General features: G+C 33.6%; 3 protein-coding genes and 1 pseudogene across 3 annotated transcripts; 2 read left to right on the top strand and 2 right to left on the bottom strand.

Annotated features, from left to right (window-relative positions):
• Positions 1-8054: 8054 nt before the first annotated feature.
• LOC111782539 (protein kinase PINOID-like) lies at positions 8055-10155 on the top strand. Its single transcript, XM_023663304.1, has 2 exons — positions 8055-8838; positions 9137-10155. The coding sequence occupies exons 1-2, from the start codon at positions 8243-8245 to the stop codon at positions 9951-9953; spliced, it is 1413 nt and encodes a 470-aa protein (XP_023519072.1). The 5' UTR covers positions 8055-8242; the 3' UTR covers positions 9954-10155.
• Positions 10156-15093: 4938 nt separating this feature from the next.
• Positions 15094-16141, top strand: LOC111782578. Its single transcript, XM_023663350.1, has 2 exons — positions 15094-15233; positions 15289-16141. The coding sequence occupies exons 1-2, from the start codon at positions 15131-15133 to the stop codon at positions 16122-16124; spliced, it is 939 nt and encodes a 312-aa protein (XP_023519118.1). The 5' UTR covers positions 15094-15130; the 3' UTR covers positions 16125-16141.
• A 105-nt stretch (positions 16142-16246) lies between these two features.
• On the bottom strand, positions 16247-18612 carry LOC111782579 (BAG family molecular chaperone regulator 3-like). The gene is made up of 4 exons (XM_023663351.1): positions 18011-18612; positions 17574-17829; positions 16678-16824; positions 16247-16534 (listed from the first exon to the last, which is right to left on the bottom strand). The coding sequence occupies exons 1-4, from the start codon at positions 18283-18285 to the stop codon at positions 16397-16399; spliced, it is 816 nt and encodes a 271-aa protein (XP_023519119.1). The 5' UTR covers positions 18286-18612; the 3' UTR covers positions 16247-16396.
• An 872-nt stretch (positions 18613-19484) lies between these two features.
• LOC111783387 lies at positions 19485-21368 on the bottom strand (annotated as a pseudogene).
• Positions 21369-24997: the final 3629 nt, after the last annotated feature.

Here is a 24997-nt window from a genome sequence, read left to right as displayed (position 1 = left end):
TATAAACACGGCTACGTTAGTATAATAGTAAAAGTTGTAATTACTCGCTTTTTAAGAGATTCGAGCTATAGCTGACTCAGAAGTTTGAAAAGACATGATGATTTAAACCGTTTAAAACGTGCATTCATTATCGTACAAATTCGAACAAAATTTTGATTAGTTATCTATTAGTCTTGTTCATTATCCTCAACAACCCACTTCATTGATACTCGAAATGCAACTCTATCGCATGTTTCAATTCATACTTCTCATCATACTGTTATGAACATTGTAGGCTTTTTAATGTAAGAAGACGACCCTCATGCTTGCCAACGGTTGTTTACCTACGTGGTTTCTTGCTCTCCTTCAAACAATATCACAACTAGAGAGTGGTTAGATACCCGCAAATCGCACCCACAAGACTCTCACAGAAGGTTCATGCTGTTAGATAAACACGACTCTCCACAATGGTATGATATTGTCCACTTTGAGCATAAGCTCTCATGGCTTTGCTTTGGGCTTCCCCAAAAGGCCTCGTACCAATGGAGTTAGCATTCCTCACTTATAAACTCATGATTATTCCCTAAATTAGTCGATGTGGGACTTCCATCATCCAACACATGCATCTTCACAATTCATAATCATAAGGAATTAAATGTGAACCCTAATAGTCTCCTAATAGTCTCCAAGCCAACATAACCAGTTCTAAAAATGTCATACAAACCATCGGGAATCGACCTAGATTATGATTATGGGTTAGTTTGCAAACCCTTAATCGTCTTCATATAACAACATAAGCATATCATTCACGAAATATATCATCAATAAGAATATAATAAGATATTCTAATCATAGAAAAAATGTAGCCATTAGTTAGATAATTAGATAATATAATGAAATAATAATAATTTAATAAAAGGTATTTAAATTATAGTTGAAGTAGACACAAAGACAAGCAATGTGAACAGCTTTGGGGACATAAGGCATATGCTATATTTTTTCATACTACCAAGAAAAATATCTCAGATTCCTTTTCTTCAAATAAATAAATAAATATTTAATAAAATTTATTTGATAATCTTAAATATAATTAATCACTAATAAAAATAAATGTAAAAAAAAAAAAAAAAACGAAAAAGTATATTATATTATTAAATAAGGTAAGTTTGGGGTAGATTAATATTAAAAGTTGATGTCATGATTTTGAACTACAAAACTATATAGTATTAAATATAATATAAGGTTTTGAATGTGTAAATGTGACAAATTATGCCTAGGTGTTTGCCTATCAAAACACCGGGAATATTGGCTCTCTGTTTTCTTTTTCTTTTTCTTTTTCTTTTTCTTTTTTTTAATTAATTAATTAATTAACACTAATCAATAATTAATTATTTTGTTCCTTTGATTTTATAGTATATTGACATTGCCATTCCCTAGGCTTCTAGAAGAAGCCATTTTTAGGGTATTTATAAAAAAAAAAAAAAAAAAAATACATGTCTTCCTCTTTTATAATATTAATAATAATAATAATAGGATGAGGGTATAAATTTATTTATTTAATTAATTAAAAATTTAATATTGATTTTTTTTTTCTTTAAACCTCTTTTTGGCAAGCTTTCTAAAAAGAATCGTGAGTTATCTTCAGATCTTGGCAACTTTTTCTTTTATTTCTTTAATAATCTTATTATTTTTAAGTTAATTAGATTTATTATAAATTTAATATTTAGAAAAAAAAATCAATTTGAGCATAGTTTAGCTGATTAAGACATATATAAGTATAAGTCTCTTGTAATTACTCGTGGTCATGTTACCAACATACTTTGTCCTCCTAAGACAATTTTGAAGAGATCACCCAACATAAAATTGTTATAAGCAAAACACGTTTAACCACAAAAAAAATGTAGAATATTGGATCTTTAAATAAACTTAAAATTAAAAATAAATTAATAAATTTAGCAAAAATTTCTAAATATTTTTCTAAGAGTTAAATATGAATAAATCCAAAATTTAAATATGTAAAAGTAAAAAAAATTTATTAGGATATATATTATGGAATTTTGATTTTTAAAATAATTTATGGGTGGAATGAGTTGTTTGGTTTTCTTTTTTCTTTTTTTCTTTTTTTCTTTTTTTCTTTTTTTCTTTTTTTCTTTTTCATTTTTAAGTAATTTAATGATAATGCATTCACGTTGAATCTTAATACTTTTAAGATATAATTAATTTATGATAATTGAAATTAAAGTTAGAAAATGAAACCATTCCAATTCCAAAATTTATTTATTTATTTATGAGATTTTTACAATATGTGTTCAAAATTTAAAAGACAAATCGAATATTATTAGGGATTTGTTTTAATACATATCTTTTTTTCTCTTTTATTTGTCTATTCTTTATAACACAATTTTGTCAATATTTATTTTTCCTAAATTATTTTTTAAAAGTGTCTTTATAATATGCTCGATTTACTGATTTTGTGATTGTCACGCGTAAGTATCAGCAAAGGTATTTTTTAAGCAACCAATTTCAAGCAGAAATAACTATGATATCCTACATCAGTTAAAGAGAAGAACGAAACATTTCTTATAAGGGTGTGGAAACCTCTCTCTAACAAACACGTTTTAAAACCTTGAGGGAAAGCATGGAAGGGAAAGCCCAAAGAGAACAATCACGGCTAGCGGTGGCTTGAGCTGTTGTTACAAATGGTATCAGAGCCAACACTGGGCGGTGTGCCAATGGGGACGCTGGGCCTCCAAGGGGGTTGGATTGTGAGATCCCACATTAGTTGGAGAGGAGAACGAAGCAACCCTTATAAGGGCATGAGAACCTTCCCCTAACGGATGCGTTTTAAAACCTTATAAGGAGAAACTTAAAGAAGAAAAAATCGGACTTGAACTATTACATAATGGTAACAAAAATTTCTTGAATCACCAAAGTTTTAGGGTTCATAAAGTTTTTGTTGCTTTCTAGTTTTTGAAATTACCGCTATCAATTATGACTTGTAGTAAGATCTAAGAAACAATCTCACTAAGAGAATCAAAATCTCGAGTTTTTCTAGTTCAATAACAAATTGAGATTCGAACATCTAACCTCTTCGTAAAATAGAATCGAAACACTATCAAGAGAATTGAGATATTGCCTTTTTTTTAATCGAAATCTAAATATTTAACCCAGATTAATTTTCGGGTTTGGTGAGTTAAACGAGAATTTCATTACATGATTGAAAGAACCAGTCCAATTGAACTGATTAGATTTTTTGAACTCCTCTCGACACCGTCCTTACGAATATTATCAATCATCATTTCACAGTTCTTTGACAAGTGCGATGTACTTATGCTAGCACTCAACCAACCTAAGCAAACTTCGAATAGACATGACAACACGTACAATGCCATGTAACTTTCATCATTCCCAATTCGGTAAAGACTTGATTTGACCACACACACTACTCGACAATACTTAAAAGAAACCCTTAATCAACAATGTGGTCCAAGAAAAAGGCTCGAGCTAGTCTAGAACTTCAAACTCTCTAACTTATAATACTGTATTATTAGGTTTAGGAGACGTCTAATCCTCCTAGTAAGAAACTAAGTACGAGGCTATGTCTTTTTATCGTCTCTCGACACGTCATGGACGATCTTTGTTCGAATCTTGGAGTTGAAGCTAGAATTAGAGAGGACTACAAAGTAAATTCATCGAGAATTGAAGGACCCATAAGAAAAGTTATTGTTAGATGAAAGTGGGAGAAGCCCATGTGTGCAAATAGTGAAAGTTTGGCTTTGTAATGAGAGTTGACAAACACAATGGAAGGAAGGGTTTCTTTTGGGGGTAGAAATACAAATACCAATTCTTTTGGTGCACTTTTTGTTGGGCTTTTGAAAAACAACCAATTTCATGTGCAAATATCATGGGACCCTAAAAATAAATAAAATAAAATAAAAAATTGGACCCAGTTTTCAAATCAAAGTCCATTCAGACCCCAAATGAAGTGTCCACCTCATCCAATTGCTTGCAAAATTGATGACATGTCATGTACGTACTGTTGTCTTTGGCCATGTGGGTATCTATTATCTGTCCAATCTGTCTCCTCACTACCTCTTATGTTTCTTTCATATATTACTTTTTTCTTTTTTTAAATATAAAAATAATATTTCATCTTCCCGATATAATCGATAAGAAACACTTATAAGAATTGATAGTTACCGTTACGTATACCAACAAGTGTAATCTTAGTGTAACGGTCTGTACCCAAGATTCAGAATTCGAATTCGATACCTGATAGCCTCGACAATCCACATGAACCAACATGAGTACTTTCAGCATGTCTTTTCCAAACATGTGAGCTACTGGAAATGAATGTGCACTTTGTTCGTATAGATAATAACTTTTTCTTAGTCATCTAATCTTCAGGATTGCTCTCGTTCAGATATGATTTTGATTCATTTATATACTCTTACTCGAGTATCACACTAATGTTGGGTGATGTTTTAAAAATCTTTGTATAAGCGAGTTAATGTTGACAAAACAACGCAAAAGACTCGTGTTGATAGGTAGAGAATAGAGATAGTTTTGACTCGTAAAAGCATTTCAAGACAAGTAGATAACGTTGTCATGTTACATAGGATGCTAGAGAATGTCGAACCTCTTACGCTCTATTAAATTTTCGTCTAATGAAATAGATTTTAATTTATTTAAACATTTTATTGAAATGAATGTATAGTTCCTTAAAAGATTCCCATATATATATATAAAATAGATATTGGAAATAATTCATGTAGGGATGATCTCTCATTATTAGGTATTTATAATTTATTTGAACACTATTCATCCAATAATCATTTCTTAAATCTAATTTTAATAATTTGAAATATACATTTTTCTTTTTATAATATACAGAAATCTTTAATAGATTTCTTTCTATTAATAATAGAGTTGGATGAACTTAAATTTGATAGAAACAAGCATGGATAACGAACATAAATTTATTAAAAAAACTGAAACAACCGACCCTATCAAATCCATCCGTCGTATTAAATTATATGACCAAATGAGTTAAAGCCTAAAAATGACTAAACAACTCACGTCGTTTATCACTTTAAAAAATATTGAATTCCATCTACGTTTTCATATATGTTACGGGTATAGACGGAATTAAAATTTTGGCATTAAGATTAAACCTAATTTTAATAAAAAAAATTGGAGGTATTAATATGACTCGAGAACCCAACACTCTGATTGAGCTGAGAAATATGAGATCCCATATCGTTTGGAGAGAGAAATGAAACATTATTTATTAGGGTGTGAAAACATCTTCCGACAGCGATACGTAACGGGCCAAAATAGATAATATTTATGTTAAAAAAATAATTTGATTAAGATTAGGTTCCATTGTAGGAGGAAAAAAAAAAAAAAAAAAAAAAAAAAAACTTGGCCCTGCCACCATTCGTCCATGTTACTTAGTTGGGATACAGTTAACTCTGTTTCCAAACGGTCGGCTTAACTTCCACGAAGGTTCAAGCTTAATTAGGGTTTGAGATCCAATATTATTAATTCCACCATTGTCCCCTACAACCTTCTGCCAATTCTATATCACATGTTTCTTCTGCCCCTACCTTATTTTAATCTCTTGTTTTTTCTTTTAATAATTATTTTTAATTATTAAAAACACCGAAAAATTCAAACCACCCGATTCTTCATATAACCCAAGAACCTAAATAATTCCGACTATCCTATCTAACTCACAAAAGTTGGGTTGAATTATATTTTTTTATTTTCCAATTTAAATTGAATTGAATTTTCTGAAAACCGAAAATTTAGGTCTGTTCAAAAGTTGACATTTTTTATCGAGTCAACTCAACCCAACTCCACCAACTTGAAAATATAATTATAGACCCATTGAACTTAAAATTATTGTTAACCTCAAGAATATCTAACGTCTGTAACCAAAGTTAGTGATGCATTGTTACTGGTGAATATTTGATATTTAAATTTTATGAAATTTTAATTATTAATATAAAAAAAAGGAAAAAAAAACTAATTTTATAATGAATTTTTTTAAAAAAATAAATATTTAAAAAGGTTGCAGCTTGCAGGACGGCAAAGGGTTGACCCAGTAACCAACGGGGAGAAAAGAACTGCAAAATTCTTTCACTGGTAAAGCTTAAACACGGTTATTCACGCGCCTCGAGACTGCACGCGCTTTAATAATGTTTATTTATTTATTTATTATTATTATTAATATTAATAAATTGAGAAAGAAAATAATATGAAGCAACGTATGCCACGTGACAACAGCAGAAACTACCTCCTTCCACGTGCCGATTTGATTACGTCATCCACTCCTAAAAACCACTCACCGCTCCTCTAACGGATACAACTTCCCCAGCACGTGCTAAACTTTACCCATCCCTTCCTGGAGTCACGTGCCATTGTATATATAAATAATAGTTTATTTATAATTTGAGATGATATGAATCAAAAGACATCAATCATACAACGTACTTCAATGAAGACGTGAAGAAATTTTTGAGTGGATTACAATTTAGAGTAATTTAGAGTTATTGTATTTCATTGATGTATTTTAAGACTTTTTATTTACTTTAGGTTACAATCATAGTTAATTATGGTCATTAAGTATAAATGTTACAACTTTGTAATGGCTTCGATAGTTTCATTTTGATGCTATATAAGGTTATGTATGTTGTTTTGTAAGGAGACTTGGAAAATATAATAAAAGGAGCATTTGTGCTTTCTTTAGCCAATGACTAAGTTTCTTTGTAATTCTATGTAGTTTAGGTTGCGTGTAGAATCATTCAAGCTCAACATGATCAATCTTGCTTGTGGAGTGATTCGAATCTCAAACAAGTGTTCTTACCTTGAGATATTTGATCAACAAGAATCATTCAAGCTAGACATGATCGATCTTGCTTGTGGAATGATTCGAATCTCAAACAATGTTCTTGCATTGAGATATTGTATCAACAAGGTAATCCGAATCTTATTCTCCTTGTATTGATTCCTTATCATATCAAAAGATGTCTACTGAGCGTGACAGAGACGAGTTAACATCTTATTTCATTACTCATTTATGTGAAATGGGATAATTTTTTTTTAATATAATTTTTATTAGAAAAATGTAAAACATTTTAATAAATCTATTAATATTTCACCGCATCAATTTTAAATATTTGAATTAGAAATATTTTAATAAATCTTTTAGGGCCTATTTTATTTATTTATTAGGAGTCGTATTTATTACCCAATAAATACACGTCAGAATCTTATTTATTTCTATTAAATCACGACAAATATTTGACTCCCATCCTACTATTAATGTATCTACTTTTCCAAGAGAAATTTTTAAAAACTAAAATAAATTCATTTCATTTATCAATTTTCTCACCTTTAAAATGTGTCAAATATCATCATTTAATTTTAAATTTAATATGTCCTCCACCTTCAAAAGTTTTTTAATTTTTTATTTTTAATATATTTTCTATTTTTTAAATTAATGAGAAATTTTAATATTAAAATTTCAATTTATACAGAGCTCGACACAGGTGAGGATTGAAGTACAAAGCTGAAAAAATACACGAGCTAAAATTCCACTCACCCGTGATAAAATGATAAGGTGGAGAATCGCTTAAGAAATGAAGGAAAAATAAGATTGAAATAGGGATGTTCATTTATCGTGCACGATCCCACCTATCACAAAAAGGAGATTGAAATAGGAGGCCATAGGCTTAAGACACAAAGATGCTCATTTATCCTACAGGGTCCCACCCGCTCAAGCGAAGGAGCAAGAAAAGATTTCTCGATTCTTGTTCTTACCCAAATTCTCGTCTCTCTCACTCGAGATTGAAATAGAAGGCAAAGACACGTACGCTTCCCCGTCTCCACTCCTTGGTCAATTATATTCTCCATTCCTGTCCGTGCCCATTTTTTTTTTACCGGGATGAAAATTGAAATAGGTAAGGGTTAAAATGGGGAATTTGATTTTTAACCAAGATTGAGAATCAAAATCTCCGTACGCCCAACGCATAAATACCCCCACAACTACTTCCTCGCGCTTCCATCTCTCTTTTCAGCTCTCTCTCTCTCTCTCTCTAAGCATTGCTTCTGAGCGAGTTACAGAGTCAGATACAGTCCGGCTTCCCTTCTTCTTCTTCTTCTTCTGATTCGAATGCCCGCATTCATTGTTTCTATATTGGATTCGATTCGATTTTCGTATTTGATTTCTGGGTTTTGTTCTGTTTCTCCATAAGAAATGTTAGAACAGCTCGCACGAGTCTCAGACGGGGAGGACCTACCTTACGAATCCGCCATTAATTCCAATTCCAGTCAAAATTCCATGAGCAGTGACAGTTGTAGCAGTTTCAGTCGTCTCTCATTCGACGCCGCCACTGATTTACCCACTTCCCGATCCTCACCGGAGAGTCTCGATTTAAAGCCTCACCGATCATCTGATTTCGCTTACTCTGCTATTCGTCGTCGGAAATCCAAACTCACCTTCCGTGATTTTCGTCTCCTCCGCCGCATCGGCGCCGGTGACATTGGCACCGTCTACTTATGCCAGCTTAGAAACTCAACCGAAGGTTGTTATGAAGATGAAGATGACGATTCCTGTTTGTACGCCATGAAAGTAGTGGATAAGGATGCTCTGGAATTGAAGAAAAAGGTGCACAGAGCAGAAATGGAGAGGAAAATATTGAAAATGCTTGACCATCCGTTTTTGCCTACTCTTTACGCTGAATTTGAAGCTTCCCATTTCTCTTGCATCGTTATGGAGTTCTGTTCCGGCGGCGATTTGCATTCTCTCCGCCATAAACAGCCGCGGAAACGCTTCTCTCTCGCCTCTGCAAGGTACAGAAACAGAGCATCCTTAAAACTCTGTTTTATATTACTTATCCATTTTCATCATCACTGGAAACACACTGAGATTCTACGTAGATTCCTGGAAAGCTGCAACTCTTCTGGAACGATTGAAATTAAAATATTAATGTTTATATATATATTTATATAATTGAATTCACAGGTTTCAGTATGTTTTTTGTTTGCTTGTGATGTCAAAACCTGAGATGTTACAATCTTGTCTGCTTTAGCTTTCTGTGATGTCTCCTTCAATGGAAATTATTAAATTAATTTTGTGCATAATTTTCAGGTTTTACGCCGCTGAAGTTCTTGTTGCTTTAGAGTATCTTCACATGCTTGGAATTATTTACAGAGACCTTAAGCCGGAGAATGTTCTTGTCCGATCAGATGGTCATATTATGTTATCGGATTTCGATTTATCTCTCTGTTCCGACGCTACTCCTGCCGTTGAATCGCCGAATTCCTCCCCTAATCCGGCATTGCCTGACTCAACGGCGTTCCCCCGAACCAACGCCGCCGCTGCCGCCTCCACAGCTCCTTTTTCCTGCCTCTATAATCGGCTTTTCCGGTCACGGAAGGTTCAAACCTTGACACCCAACTGGCTCTTTGTTGCGGAGCCTGTCTCCGCTCGGTCGTGCTCCTTCGTCGGTACCCATGAATATGTCTCGCCGGAAGTTGCCGCCGGCGGTTCCCACGGCAACGCCGTCGACTGGTGGGCGTTCGGAGTATTTCTCTACGAGCTGATCTATGGCCGGACGCCTTTCGCAGCGTCATCGAACGAGACGACGCTAAGGAACATCATAAAGAAGCCGTTGACGTTTCCGACCACAGGGTCGTCTGGGACGCTTGAACACCACGCGCGGGACCTGATATCCGGGTTGCTAAACAAAGACCCGACCCGAAGACTCGGGTCGAAACGCGGATCCGCCGACATAAAAAAGCACCCGTTCTTCAAGAGCCTGAACTTCGCCCTCATCCGGTCGCTGACTCCGCCGGAAGTCCCCGGCGTTTTAATACCGCAGAAGCCAAAGCCGAAGCCGAAGCCGATAGCGTCAAGCAAAGCCAAGGTGAAGCCGGCTCATTCAGCTGGGTTCGATTACTTCTGAATGAATCGACGGTGGGTAGGAAGGCCACGTGGCACACCGAAACAGCCGGGTTTTTTAACTAGCAGATGACAGTCAAACGTGTATATTCGATCTGCTCCCATTTTCCACCTCTCCCCATCGACTTTGACGTATGTTTAAGTGACCTCCTCGTGATACTATATTATTTTCCCATTTTTATAACTTCCAAAAAAAAAAAAAAAAATTAATTTCATCCTTTTTGGTTAATTTTCAATAAATCAATCAAATCCTTTCATTAAAGGGGGAAGAAAAAAAGAAAAAAAGAAAAAAAGAGAGGAAATAATAAAACATAAATAATTATCTTTATTACCCAAAACAAAAAAGCCTTTCCCCTAATTTCGGTCTCCTTTTCACTACAAATCCCCAAGATTTTGCATAGCCTATATATTTCTTTTTTGAAATTAAAAAATAAATAATCTTATTTATTTATTTTTGTAAAAAGGGTCCCACCAATGGCAATGCTTAGACATTTAAGATATATTCATCATGTGGGGAATAAGTGGGGCAAAACCAAAGCATCAACGGCTAGGATTCTCCCATCAAACCCTTTTATTTAAAATTAAAAAAAAAATCTAAATATTATTTGAGTTTTAGAGGTAAAGCCGAAGCAAACATACCATGTAATAATAATAATAATAATAATAAAAATAAAAGATTCTTTTTTTCCTTTTCTTTTTGTTTATTTAAATAATAATAATAAATAAAATTTCATATAAGTCGAGGTTGTAAATGACGAACTTTGCGAGGGTTTTGGAAGGGGGTGTGAGGAAGCACGCGCGGGGTGGAAGAGGTAAGGTAGAGCGCGTGGTGTAGACGTGAGATGAGTGCGAAGGGGGGTTATGTGAGAAGGGATCAAGACGGGACCGTTTTGACAACACATGGAGTGTCCTGGACCTGGTGATCACCTGCCAACCAGGCAGCCCAAACAGGCATCTTTAAAGCACTGTCACCCTCCCCCTTCCTCTTCTTGTCTTAACACTGTACCCAAACAAGACAATTCCTTACCTGTCTCTACCCACCAATTCCCTTTCGCCACGTGTCCCCCCCTTTTTCCTCCTAATTCTCTCCCATTATAATCTTTCTAATCTATTATACTTCATACTATCTTCCAAAACAAACATATCCATTTACATTTTAAATTATTAACATTTTATACTTATAGACAAAGCTGTCCATTAAGTAGGACATATACGAGTAAGCTTTCCACATCTCCCGATCCCACCTATTTTATTGCTCACCACAGTAAAATTCTCCATTTATGTTTTGCAGGGATTGACGTGGAGATTTTCCGTCGACAATTGAGGATTTCCCAAGTAAGGTGAGATGGGGTTTAGAGCAGGTACAGGGTCATGGATGGAGATGCTGAATATAATCATTATCCCGACCCTTTTTAGCTCAAGAGACGACGAGTAAGTAATTCTCAAGTTAACAAAAATATTTATTTTTTAAAATTTGAACCATATTAAAAATTTAGCCTTACACTAACGTTAAAAAGGGACATTTTACATAGACCATAATAAATTAAGCTTGAATCTTACTCGAAAGTAAAAAGTAAAAAATAATAAAAATAATAAAAAGGAAGTTAGGGACAAAATTAAGAGCAAATGATGTGAGATTAGACAGAGTTAATTAAGAAAAATAATGAAGAGGGTAAAATAATTAGAACGTGGTAAAACTACAATCAGAAGTCAACCAGACAACTACCTACCAGTAAAACCGTAAAAAAGTAAAAAAAAAAATATATATATATATATATATATTATTTTGATACAATTAATTTTTCAACCATAATACATCAGATTGGCGTCAGAATTTGAACCCTAAGGTCGGGTGGGTCCCACACTGGCAATAAGTCCATTTCTTCTTCATTGCCAAAACGGCGTCGCAGACCTATACTATACTGACCCTAATTCTTTTCATTTATTTCCCAATAATTTTCATCTTTTTAATTATTTATCGTTCTTTAAAATACACCACTAAATTTATTATTATTATTTTTTAATTTCGAATTATAAGAACTTGGTTTGATATATATATATATATATATATATAAATAAAATAATAAAAAGAAAAAGAATTATATAAAAAGAAAAAAGCAATAAATGAGGGGGGGTCACGTGAGGTCGGCATGCAACGTAACTTGTGCCTAGAGAGAGAATGAGAGGTAGTCTGTAGCGTTACGCGGCTTATTTCTATGGATTTTTTATAATTAAAATAGAAAAAAAAGGAAAAAAGGAATAATAATTTGAAAATAATTCGGGAGAAAAGTAGGGAATAGGGAGTAGGCCTGCTAAAGTGACAGGTGGGGGATGTACTGTGAGCATTGATAGAAGGGAGAGGTGGGGCCCGCTAAGAAATCACTGTTACTGATTACCACGTCTGTAATTTTCATTGGTCATTTATGGTCCTATCACCAGGTACGTCCGTCACCCTACCACCTTTTCTTTATATTTATTTATTGTTGTTTTTTGAATTTTGTGTATTTGTACGTAAATCTGAGATTAATAATAATTTTTACATTTATTACAGAATTGGATGAAGCTTTTATTCGCCAGCTTTATACTTACAACAACACAGAGCTTGCTTTCTAATTAATTACCAATTATTTTAATATCTAAATTAATAAAGAATATATATTTTTCTCTTAAATAATATTTAAATCCTTTTAATTTGGATGAATTTATCTAAAACAATATTTTGATTTATGTGTTTTTAATATGGTTAATTTTAGTTCTTAAACATTGTATAATAATAATAATTTCATTTAAGAAAAACACGAATATGTATATGTTTAGGCTTTGAATAATATCTAAACATATTCAAATAAAAAAAAAAAAAAAAAAAATTTAACCAACAGAGTTACCATTAGATTTGGATAGAAATGGTTAATATTTTGTTTCAAAAATATTTTAAATTTTAAAAAAAATGTTTCAAAAGACGGTTGAATTTTCAAAAGTTTCATTTTAAGGGTATTTTTGAAATATTAAAAGTTTAAAAGTATTTTTCAAAATAAAATATTAACGATTTTCATTTCAAATTTTCCGTAAAAGTATTTTTTATTTTTTTAAAAAATAAGTATATTTTTTAGATTTTTTTTTATTAAAATACAAAATTTAAATGTTATTTATTTATTAATTTAGTCACATAATATTTGAAATTACTTATAATAATTAGCTTTTTCTTTATAAAAAAATATTTTTATGCAATTAAAAATTATAAAAATAATTTGTTAAAAATTGGCATAATAATTGAAAAAAAAAAAAGAAAAAAGAAAAAAAAAATGGAGGGACCATAGGCGGTGGAAAGGGTGGAGCATGGGACTAAGGCACACCGCGAAGGGGGGCCGTTGGGGGTCCGCTCTCAATTAAATCGGCTCTGAAATATTAATTTTATGCAAAATGTCTATATTTATTAAATCCATTTTTTATAGTAAAAAAATCTCTATATTTATTATTATTTTTTAAATATCTAAAAAACTTAGTAGACACGTCCATTTAAACACATATTATTAGATATAGACTTAAGGTTTAAAGTAGAGATGTCCATAAAGTGAGCGAGAATGAGGAAGCCTTTTGTGAGATCCCACGTCGGTTGAAGAAACATTCTTTATAACGGTGTAGAAACCTCTCCTTCGTAGATACGTTTTAAAATCATGAGGTTGAAGACAATACATAACTGAGCCAAAGTAAACAATATCTACTAGTCGTGGTCTTAGACTGTTTTAGCTTCACTGTCCTCGTCCCTATCCCTCTTGTTTCAATCAATATTCAAAATAATATATAAAAACTAACATTTCAATACTACAACATAGTGTTTTTGCCATAATTTGTTTTTTTTGGAGGGAGTGAGGACGGGAACAACCTCATTTAGTTGAGTGACAATGGAAATATAAATCGAATGAGGGAGGGGGCGAGGACGGGAACAAAGAATATAATTTCCGTCCCCAGCCTCATTTAGCTAGGGCGAGGACGGGAACAGAGAATATAATTTCCATCTCCAGCCTCATTTAGCTAGGACGAAGACGGGAACAAAGAATACAATTTCCGTCCCCAGCCTCATTTAGCTAGGCCGAGAACGGGAACAGAGAATATAATTTTCGTCTCCAGCCTCATTTAGCTACGGCAAGGACAGGAACAGAGAATATAATTTTCGTCTCCAGCCTCATTTAGCTACGGCAAGGACAGGAACAGAGAATATAATTTCTGTCTCCACTCTCATTTGGCTATGGCAAGGACGGGAACAGAGAATATAATTTCCGTTCCCAACCTCATTTAACTAGGGCGAGGATGGGAATAAACAATTTAATTTCCGTCTCTAGCCTCATTTAGCTACAGTAAGGACAAGAACGAAGAATATAATTTCCATCCCCAACCTCATTTAGCTAGGGCGAGGACGGGAACAGAGAATATAATTTTCATCCCCAAACCTTATTTAGCTAGGGCGAGAACGGGAACAAAGAATATAATTTCCGTCTCTAGCCTCATTTAGCTATGGCAAGGACAGGAACAGAGAATATAATTTCCGTCCCCAGCCTCATTTAACTATGGCAAGGACAGGAACAGAGAATATAATTTCCGTCCCCAACCTCATATAGCTATGGGAAGGACGGGAACAAAGAATATAATTTCCATCCTCAGTCTCATTTAGCTATGGTAAGGACAGGAACAAAGAATATAATTTCCATCTCTAGTCTCATTTAGCTAACGATGAGAAATCTCTCTCGACTCTCTCGTGCTAATTAGAGTAGATCCCTAGCTCCACAAAATAAATAAACATCTTTACGTGTAACCACTCATTCAACCTAAATTAAAAAGATTAAAAGAACATATCATATACATGTTCCAATACAAACGATCCAAGTAAATAGGGAGCAAAGAAAAAAAAAAAAACAGAAGACAAATGAAAAAGTCAATGGATGAGCAATGATTGCGGAGGATCACAGCAAAAACCGACCATTTTCAGACATGGATGCACAAACAAAACATAGAATATTTGTTGGATCCCAACACAAACAAAAGGCAATTAACCCATTGTTTTGCATACACAAAGAAGAAGGAAAGGAGAGATTGACCCAAAAACCAGTCTCTCTTTTTCTTCTAACCATTTCTAATTAGCATATTTGAATTCTTCTCCTCCTCCTCCTCCTCCTCCTCCTCCTCATGGACTCCGCCGGCATCACCCGCATTCGAGCATTGTCGTCCCCTGAATTAGTCGAGGGCTCCACAAGTCCACGACAACCCCATGTTGATCAAAACTTCATTGGTTTGTCGACTTNTTCTTTTCGAGATATATGATGAGTTTGTTTTTGATTGATTAGGAGTATCTACGAATGTGAGGAGTTTGTTGAAATTAATCCACGAGTACAAAGAGGCTTCCACGAAAGGAAATAATGGGAGTAGAGATCAAAGGATATCTGAAATGATGCTTATACTTGATGAAGTCAAATCCCAAATCCAAAGAGCACAAGTTCTTGGTAAGCGAAGGGAAGCCGGGCTTCGAAGGTGCAACACGGATCTTAGGCGAAACGTTCCGAGGGACAAAAAACCGTCGAACGAACCGATAACCGATGAGAAGGAGAAGTTGAGGAGAGAGCTGAATGCAAGCATAGCAGCTCGGAAAAGCCTCGAGAGCATATGCTCAAGCATCGGAAAGGAGAAGGAGATCATCGCGAAGGAGCTAGCGAGGACGGTTCAACAATTGCATGGAATGGAAGAACATGTGAATGATCTCAAAGCACAAAATGAAATGCTAATGTGCAAAGTTCAAGCTTGTGTTGCAGAGCATAGAGGGTTAAAAAACAACAATCTACCTGATGCCCAAGGCAGCATTGAAGCCCTCCAAAAACGAAACAAAGCCTTGACCGAACAGCTTCTCAAGTCGCTCGACGCCTACCGATCCTTGAAGCGAAAGCTCAAAGAATATCAAGAGAGAAGAAATGGGGCTAATGCAAGAATGGAAGAAATGGGACACCGAGTTCGAGTCGGACTCGATAGGATTCATAGTTTCAAAGAAATGATCATACAAAGCGACGACGACAATCAAATCGACATTGAGCATGAGATCTCTGAATTGGAACATATGTTCAAATGCTTCGACTCCGAGATATCCAAACACGTCAAGATCAAGAAACACGAGCGCGTCAATACCGATTAGTCACCGCTTCCTGCTCGAGTTTATACTAGAAACAGTAGCACACACCCATACTAACTCCTAATCCAAAACCTGCTTTTGTTTGGGATGGCCTTGAGAGTTGAGAAACATAGAAGTAATTGATTACTAGCTCAGTTGCTTTAGTTTTAGTGTACTGTTTGAACCTTAAACCATTCAATAATTCAGCAGGAACCTTAAACCATTCCAACTGTCCGTTTCGTCGTTCGGTTACCTCGAAAACTCGAAAAAAAAAACACATATGAAAAAAACAAGGATCAAAGATCAATAAGAGATGGCCAGTGATCAAACGTCTCCCATTTGGTTGTAACAATCACAGGCTTCACAACTTCCACCCCTGCATTTCTAACCTTCAAAACATCAAGCATTTCAACACATTTCTGCACTCTCTTCCCCTGCAATCAAAAAAGCAAGGTCGAATTGGTATCGTTTTTTGACGATTCGGGGTCGTATAGAACTCGACATCAAGAACATGGCGGGCTCTCGATTGGGTCGGGCTTGGTTTGGTTTTATGATGAACAGAGAGAGATGTTTTTACCTGCAAAATTTTCTGAGTGGAAGCAGCTCCTTCTGCAGCAATGGTGTCAAGCTTGATGGCTTGCATCATCAGCATCTCTATCAGTGTGGTGATCTGAATTTCAGGAACCTTGATTCCATTTGATATTGATTCTTCCATTACAGAAACCTGTTCATAATTCATGAGTTTTTCACTGTTTCATCGTGATGGACATTCAAATCGTTGCTATATTTTTGTTACTGTTCTTTGATTTCAACTTATTTGAGTTGAGTTAGATTCAAATAAATGAAAATGTTATGAATGAATTCGTTTATAGATTTTTCTAAAATTAAATTGAACGGAACTTAACCCATCTAAATTTATTATTAATTTTAAAATATACATTTTTACGTGTAATACAATTATATATACAATATTTATTTAATTTTTAAAAAATATTTATTCTCGTGTTTTAATTATTTTTAAAATATATATTGAAATTAAGTTATAAATTTTAATTAAATATTTTAAGAGTTATTTAATTTGAACCAGCAATACAATTTTTATTCCACTCATATAATTATAAATAATATTAAAATTTGATATAATTACTTATTTAGGATTTAAACGTACCAATCTAAATTTATGGTTAATTCTTATAATACAAGGCATATATTTATTTAATTTTTATTCTCCAATAACTTTGAGAATAAATTTTAAGGTAATTTTTAAAAATATATATATTAAATAGATACTTGAAGAGTTAATATTTAATAATTAAAATAAATGACTAGAATAATTGAAACCAAACCTAGGTTCATTTTTTAATAAATTTGTTTGAGTTTGGAAAAAAATTATAATTTATTTCTGCAATGAAATAATTAGAAATAATATTAAAATAATATTAAAAAAAACAGAGATTAAAAATAGAAGGTGACCTGGTCGGCGAGCTTATCAAGTTCCATGGAGACGGCGGAAATGGCCCGATGAGCGGTCTGTATCTTAGCGTTCCTTTTGGTTTCAGTGTATCTTCTTTCAATGCTGGCCGGATCCTCAACCAACACCACTTTCGATCTGTTTTTCACACCACAGCCCTCCAAATACTCCCCGTTTTCCCTCTCTCTCCCTCTGTAAATCACCTTCTGCTCCGCCGCCTCCAGCCCTGTCTCCGCCGTCAGCGCCCTCTTCAGCTCCNAAACAAAAAAAAAAAAAAAAAAAAACCATACCTATGTTTAATTTCCACTTTCTCCCGGATCTTGCAAAAACGAAGCAACCCCACATGTTATTTTATGTCAAATTATCGAAAGATTTGTTCTTTTTTACCAATTTATGATGAACAACACACTGTTTTTTTTTTTTTTTTTTTTTTTTTTTACCGAATGTGGCTTGGGAGCTGATGGGGATCTCGAATCGGACAGCGCCAAATGCGACTCTGAGGCGGAGAATCGGTGCCGGTGACTCGGATTTGTCAGTTCGCTTCTGAACCAGCATTCCGCCCGGCCTCATTTCCCAGTCGAGTGGCTCGTCGCCGGCAGCGGCAGAGGAAGAAGAAGAAAACGACGTCGTTGAGGATGATTGTGCGGCTTTACCATTAACCACATTGCGATTGCGATTGTGATTGTGATTGTGATTGGGTGTTCTCTTCATCATTTTCCGGCCTCCACGGACGGCGGCGGGAGCTCTGTTTTGGCCGGGAAATCTAAGTGGGGGGAAAAATGGAGAAAGATTGATCTTTTGAAAGTGGGATTTCTTGTTTTAAGAAGAGGAAAAAAGAAACTAATAATTTGATGAAATTGGAATGAGCGGAATGGATTTTTGTGCCGACAAAAAACAGAGTGTCAGTTGATGAATGAAAGTGGGGTTTTATACCGCCGGAGAACTGTCGTGTTCGTCAGACTTCCGGGGAAGCTGACTGGAAAGTTCCCATCTCCAATGGGAGACTGCCACGTCATCCGGTCAGCTAGATTGTTTTTCGATGACAGCTAAGCTGAAGATTCGTGCCGACATTTTAAGAAAGCATCCGAGAATAGAGAAAATATATATAAATAAATAAAGGCGGGGAACGTCGACACGTATACAGATTCCATTGGATGGTGACTGACTGTGTAAGACAGGCAGGTAACTTAATCTCTCTCTCTCTCGCTCTCTGATTTTTGTATGTTTTTTTATTTACTAATTTGCCATTAATTTTTCTTCTATTATTGTGATATGAAGTCTGAACATACATCTGTACTTTTATATATATATATATAAATAATAATAATATAGTTTGGATTAAAGATTGAAATTCAATAATCAAATTAAAATTAAGTTTTAATAATTAAAAAATTATATCTCAATCAATTTTAAGTTTGAATCTCTTGTTGTTGAACCGTTTTTACGAGTGAATATTTTCAAGAGGCAGCTCAACTTCAAGCCGAGTGTCAAGTGTTATGATCCCCGGTTTGTACGAATAAGACTCATGTTGGTTTGTACAGATAGTTTTCACTTTTAAAATCCGTTCGAGACAAGTAGATAGCATGAATGAGTTTTCAAAAGATGACATGGGTTACAAGAGTTATCAAAGCACGAATTCCATACCACAAAAAGAAATCGTCTCGTGATCCATTAGAATTGAAAGGAAGACTCATCAACCTACGAGAAACTTAGAGTTAATACCACGTGGTGAACCCAACAAACTAATAGAAGTATTTATTTACAAAGAGCGCCACGTTTAAGTGTACGATCGTTCCCTATCAAACAGTTCAAGCCAAAGGCAACCGAAGCTTTCGTTTGAACCGAATTACTAGCAAAATGTGCAACGTCAACCAGAGTTATTTATAAATCATAAACATGAAGGGTCGTGATATGCAAAAATTTGAGTATTTTCCCTAAATTCGATAGGTTATTGTAATACTATATAATACATAGAAAATAACATAAAATTAAATTATATTCTAATTTTAAAATTATAAATTTCACGACACGTGTTATGAGGTAATATTTTAGAAGGAAGAACAATTTCAATAAATTTGTAATTACATGAGCAACCTTACCACATTGGTAAAGATCAAAAGTCGAGTAGAGAAACTTGTTGGGCAATATGTCCGAGTTTATAGGCAAGCTCGATCGGCTTAGATATCATGACCATATGATCTGATCCTTTAATCTCCACAACAATATTAGGTGGGTTATTCTCAATCATCCACAACTGAAAATTCATCGTCGCCATCAAATCTCCCTCTGTAATAACGTAAGCCCTTTTCAAAGACCCGTATCTTTCTTTTGTGAACTCGAACTCAGAACCATTGATTTTCAATAGAGGAAAAGGTCTCACCAACGTGATTGCCAATGACAAATCCTGCATGTTACATACATATCGTAAAGTTTTAAGAGTCTTTTTCAATTGATTTTTTAAGTGGTTAAAAATTATTTCGGTTAAAAAGTCAGTTCAAACATATTGAATTAGAGAAGTGAAGGAGATTACCTCGGGTGGTGAGAGTGAGTAGAGATGTTTTGCCAACTTTAAAGGACCCAAAATATAAGACGTTGGAGGCTTGTCCTCTCCATTTTCGTACACATTATGACTGTCCAACGGTGGAGATCGTTCCTTTTCGTCATTCGATTTGTAAATATAGCAACAACAAAAAAAAAAAAGTTTAATCTAAGAAAATGCCTAGCCATCACTATAGGTTATTACTACGTCGATTTTATGGCCAACATTTTATTAAATTTTTCGAGAATAATTATGGTTAACAAAACATAATATCATTCGAAAAAAACAAAAGGTAATAGAGTATATCAAATCTAAACTTTGTGTCAAATTCGTCAATTTATGAGCCGATTGGTTTAGGGTCGGTTGTATGTTGACACTAAGTTGAGTATCAAAAACATAAAGTTATTCAAAATGTTGATCCGGTCGGAAACAATTTATCCCCAATTTGGCCATTAAAAAAACTGAAAATTTAATCAAATGTAGGAGAGGAGAACGAAACATTCTGGTGTGAAAATCTCTCACTAGCAGACATATTTTAGAAACCTTAAGAGGAAGCTTAGAAGAGAGCTAAAAAAACCATATTTGCTAGTTGTGGGTTTTGGACTATTACAAATATTATTAGAGCGAGACATCGGGCGATGTGTCAGCGAGGACACTGGACCTCGAAGAGGGTGGATTGGGAAGTCTTACACTGATTGAAGAAGGGAACTAGTGTCAGTAAGGACATAGGCACGAAATGGGTGGATTGTGATGAGTGCTAGCGAGGACGCAGGGTCCCGAAGAGGGTGAATTGAATTGTGAAATTTAAGAAGTACAACGAATAATTATGTGGAAACATTTCCTTAGCAGACTCGTTCTAAAAATTTACCTCGGCACGAACGGTGGAAACACTGAGATTGAGACCAGCCATGGAGGCAGCGACAAAGACACCAACAGAGATCCTTTCTGGGAATTCCTCCAAAGCAACGGCAACTCCCAGCCCGCCGAAGCTGTGGCCGACGAGGACCACCCTCTCGCCGGAGGGCAAACCGGCCAAGAACTCCGTCAACGGCTGAAAGTAGTGGAAGGCTGAGGATATTGTCTTGGGCTGCCTGGGGTCGAGAGCTTGTACCATGACCACGCCCCATGGCAGGAACCGTGCACCAGCACGAAGTGGTTCTTTTTGTTTGTGGGTTCGCCGGCCGCCGGAGAGGATAAGAAGATGAGAAGCAGCAGATGCCTCAGCAGAGATGAGGCGTTTTTCATTGGGCGGTGTGTGTGAGCCATTAGAATACCAATTTTTGGTGAATTATCCTATTCAAGTTTTTTTTTTCATCCATCCATACATATATACGTTCTCTAGTCCTCACCGGGTATCACAATTGCACTCTTTCAAAATTTAATTAACAGTTAAGTCACGTAATTAAGTTTAGGTCTCGATCAATACATGTATGCTCAAATCTTTGATCGAACTTATAAGGAAAAAATTTGAAAACTAGAGCAGAAAATATTTTCTAAGGATTTAAGAAATCAATGAAAAATACTAGGGAGTGTACATGGTCCCGGTTCAACTGATGAATTTACCCAAACAAAAAGTTAGGGTTGGTTGGATTGGTAACCCAATCCAACCCTTTATTTTCGAGTTCCGTTGTCAATTTTTGTTGAAGTTTTATTTATCCACCATTTATAACTCAATCCAACCTCAAACAAACACAAGTTAATGTATAATTATTAAAAAATAAAATAAAATAAATAATAATAATAATAAAAACAAGCAAAAATAGTAACATAGAAACTTAGTTCAATATTGTCATAAAATTAAATACAACTAAATACCGATCTTTGCTAAGAATTGATTAAAGTAACAAAAATAAAATATAAAGATAGATCATGAAATTAAATAAACAATAATGATTAGTTAATAATATAACAAAAATAAAAAACATAGAAAGTCTTAAACTATTAAGAAAATAAAAATAAATATAAATTGTGATATAATAGATAATAAATACAGAAAATAAAAATAAATAGAAATTATGATATAATAGATAATAAAAACGTTAAAATTTAGAATATGCTTTAAATTTAAAATTATAATACATATATAAAATTTATAAACATTGAACCTATAAGTCTTTGTTTCAAAAATAGTATAAATACCACTCTCGCAAACCCATTTTTGTAAGAGTATTATTCATATATTTTATATATTTTTATTTGATTTGGGTCAATTTGAAGGTTTTGTCTACGAACTCGAAATCGAACCGATTCAGTTCGGGTTTAGAAAAATGAACTCAACCCATCCGAAATGCTAATTCAACTCAACCCAAGTTTTATAGTTCGGATTGAATTGGTCCGGGTTGTCGGGTTGAATGTACACCCCTAAGAAATACGCTTCATATAATAATATTTCTTTTAATAAAAACTGAAATTGATATTGTTAAAGATTTTATTAATTTATGTACGTGGGTGGGTGAGTAGGATCAATCTTATTGTTAAATTTTTAGACAATCATAAATATTATTCAAAATGGGAAAATAAAAAAGCTTGATAACTTAATTTTTTTAAAATTAAAATTAAAACCTTTTATGAAACGTTAGGTTGGAGTCGAACCATGTTTGGTCAAAGTTTTTAAAATATAAATCTTCTTTTTCAATTATTTTTAATTATTCACAATTCATTTATTTCTAATTAATTTCTCAATTGTACGAATTATACATAATTAAATTTCTTTATAATTTTATAATATTTATTCATTTGAGGACAATAATTTTAATTAAACCAATTTTAAATTATATCATTTATTAATAAACGCAAATTAAATGAAAACTTAATTAGTCAAAATTATCGTAATAATTTCACTTAATAAAATCTAACCAAGTACAATTATTTATTTAAAATTAACTGATCTAATAAACTTTTGAAAATAATTGTGGAAACTAAATGGAAATATTATTTATTTATATAAAAATTTTATTGCATTATCAAACCTACGTATTTTGGACATTCTATTTCTATACATTTTATTTATAGACGTCTTAAAAAAAATCAATCAAATAAATAAATAAAATCTTATAATAAGAGATTTATACTTCTAATATATATATTTTAATTATTTGAATAGTTGTGAATTTAATTCTATTAAATTGGTATAATAAATACCTTCCACTGGCGTCATAAAAATTAGGCATAAATTCCACGTGAAAATATAAATTATTAAATATCTTCATTATTTCTTTTTCTAATTTAATTATGATGGGCCTACTTTTCTTGAATCAAAACGTTACACTATACGTTTTGAAATATTTTACTATTTTTAGTTTTATTTTTTAAAAAAATCATTTTTTTAGTTCGGTGATTATACTGAAGTTGAGAATTATCTGAATTTATAGTCACGAAATGTTATTATTGTATAATAGAAGGGTAGAAATGCAAACAAAAGTAGCACACTTAATCGAGTAGGGTCTCTTTAGCAATTATCATGTTTATTTTACACCCTAATGCATTATTGTAACAGGGAAGAAAAAAAACACCCAAAAAAAATAAATATTGGGTCTTTTGTTTGGTAGAATAGAAAATAAAATTGAAAATAAAAGAATTAACTGAAGAGAAAAAGAGAAAAAGAAAATAATTTATGACGTGTCATGAACTAAATTAGACCATCCATTACACAAAATTATTGAAATAAAATTAATGTTCTCCAGTAATCCTATTAAAATAATTTAGTAGAGAAAAATAGAAAATGACGGAAATATAAACACGAATCATTTTTGGATTATAATTCAGATTTTTTTTTTTCTTTTTGGATCCATTTCACATCAATTCCCGACCGCTTATAGGTAGTTTTAGATAGGTTTTTCTTTTGAAGTGGATACCTGATTGTCAAGTATGTTCGCAATAATCTATCTTCGGAGGCATACGATGATTCTTTCACCATCTCGGGCGTTAATTTACCTACTAAAATATCGCACCATCCCAACATCACAATTCTATTTTTGTCTATATTTCAGAGTAAGCAGGCTTTTGATCCAAGCATTTCTCTATGATATTATGTAATTTTTTACATTTAAAGAAATTGTATACGCGTAGAAAAATTATGGGTTATCAATTTTTAAACGGATTTTAGTTGATATAATTTTTAGATAAAAATTAAATTTATCGCAAAAACATGACTTGAATTAATGGTCCCTTGTAGTCACGCAACTTAGGAAAGCTCTGGTCATTGGTTCATATGCAATCTGTCAATCTTTGTCTAAAAAGTCACTAGATACCATGTGTCTAATCAATGTTCTATAATCCTCTATTCTATGGTTTTCTCATTTTCGAACTCCATTCGGGTTCCAATTGTTATCGAGTTTAAACTCATTGTTTTACAACATATGGTCCTATCGAGGCTCATATCGTTCTTTAGTTCTCATAAAAAGAAAGCTAATTCCTTGGAACTGATCAATTCTCATAATTAGACTATTTAGAGCTTATCGTATCTCATTGTCGAGCTCCTCTAGAGCTCATATAAGTGTTCAAGCTGCAACCTCGTCACGGTGCCAACTCATAATCTTAGCATATCGTAACGAATACTACCAATCGAGACATATTTCTTAGTAGGGATTAGCTAATGTCTCAATACGTCACATAGTTTCATCGCATCAAGGAGGGAACGACTCTCATACCTGCGAACCATCATTTACCTATGTGATCCCTTGCTCCCATTGAACACGTGCATGACGAAAGAACAATTAACGGTCCCTTATCCGCCCTCACATATTAATTATATAGTACTATAAGGTTCATACATTTTAGGTCTCAAACATGTCCATACCAATCATAATCATAAGAATACAAGAGCATATTCCAATCAAATGAGACATGCTCGCTACTAAAAATTAATTGACAACCCTAATACTCCAT

Source organism: Cucurbita pepo, chromosome LG20 (assembly GCF_002806865.2).
Source record: "Cucurbita pepo subsp. pepo cultivar mu-cu-16 chromosome LG20, ASM280686v2, whole genome shotgun sequence".
Classification (NCBI taxonomy): Eukaryota; Viridiplantae; Streptophyta; class Magnoliopsida; order Cucurbitales; family Cucurbitaceae; genus Cucurbita; species Cucurbita pepo.
The sequence above is the reverse complement of the archived record's forward strand: the minus strand, read 5'-3'. Positions and strand labels throughout refer to the sequence as shown.

What these genes read in the sequence shown, in the direction of transcription:
- LOC111782539 (XM_023663304.1), top strand. Translation starts at nt 8,243, where the DNA reads ATGTTAGAACAGCTCGCACGAGTCTCAGACGGGGAGGACCTACCTTAC. An exon ending in TTCTCTCTCGCCTCTGCAAG is followed by an intron (nt 8,839 to 9,136) that starts GTACAGAAACAG and finishes CATAATTTTCAG; the next exon opens with GTTTTACGCCGCTGAAGTTC.
- LOC111782578 (XM_023663350.1), top strand. Translation starts at nt 15,131, where the DNA reads ATGGACTCCGCCGGCATCACCCGCATTCGAGCATTGTCGTCCCCTGAA. An exon ending in TGTTGATCAAAACTTCATTG is followed by an intron (nt 15,234 to 15,288) that starts GTTTGTCGACTT and finishes TTGATTGATTAG; the next exon opens with GAGTATCTACGAATGTGAGG.
- LOC111782579 (XM_023663351.1), bottom strand. Translation starts at nt 18,285, where the DNA reads ATGATGAAGAGAACACCCAATCACAATCACAATCACAATCGCAATCGC. An exon ending in TTGATAAGCTCGCCGACCAG is followed by an intron (nt 16,825 to 17,573) that starts GTCACCTTCTAT and finishes AATTATGAACAG; the next exon opens with GTTTCTGTAATGGAAGAATC. An exon ending in CCACTCAGAAAATTTTGCAG is followed by an intron (nt 16,535 to 16,677) that starts GTAAAAACATCT and finishes TTTTGATTGCAG; the next exon opens with GGGAAGAGAGTGCAGAAATG.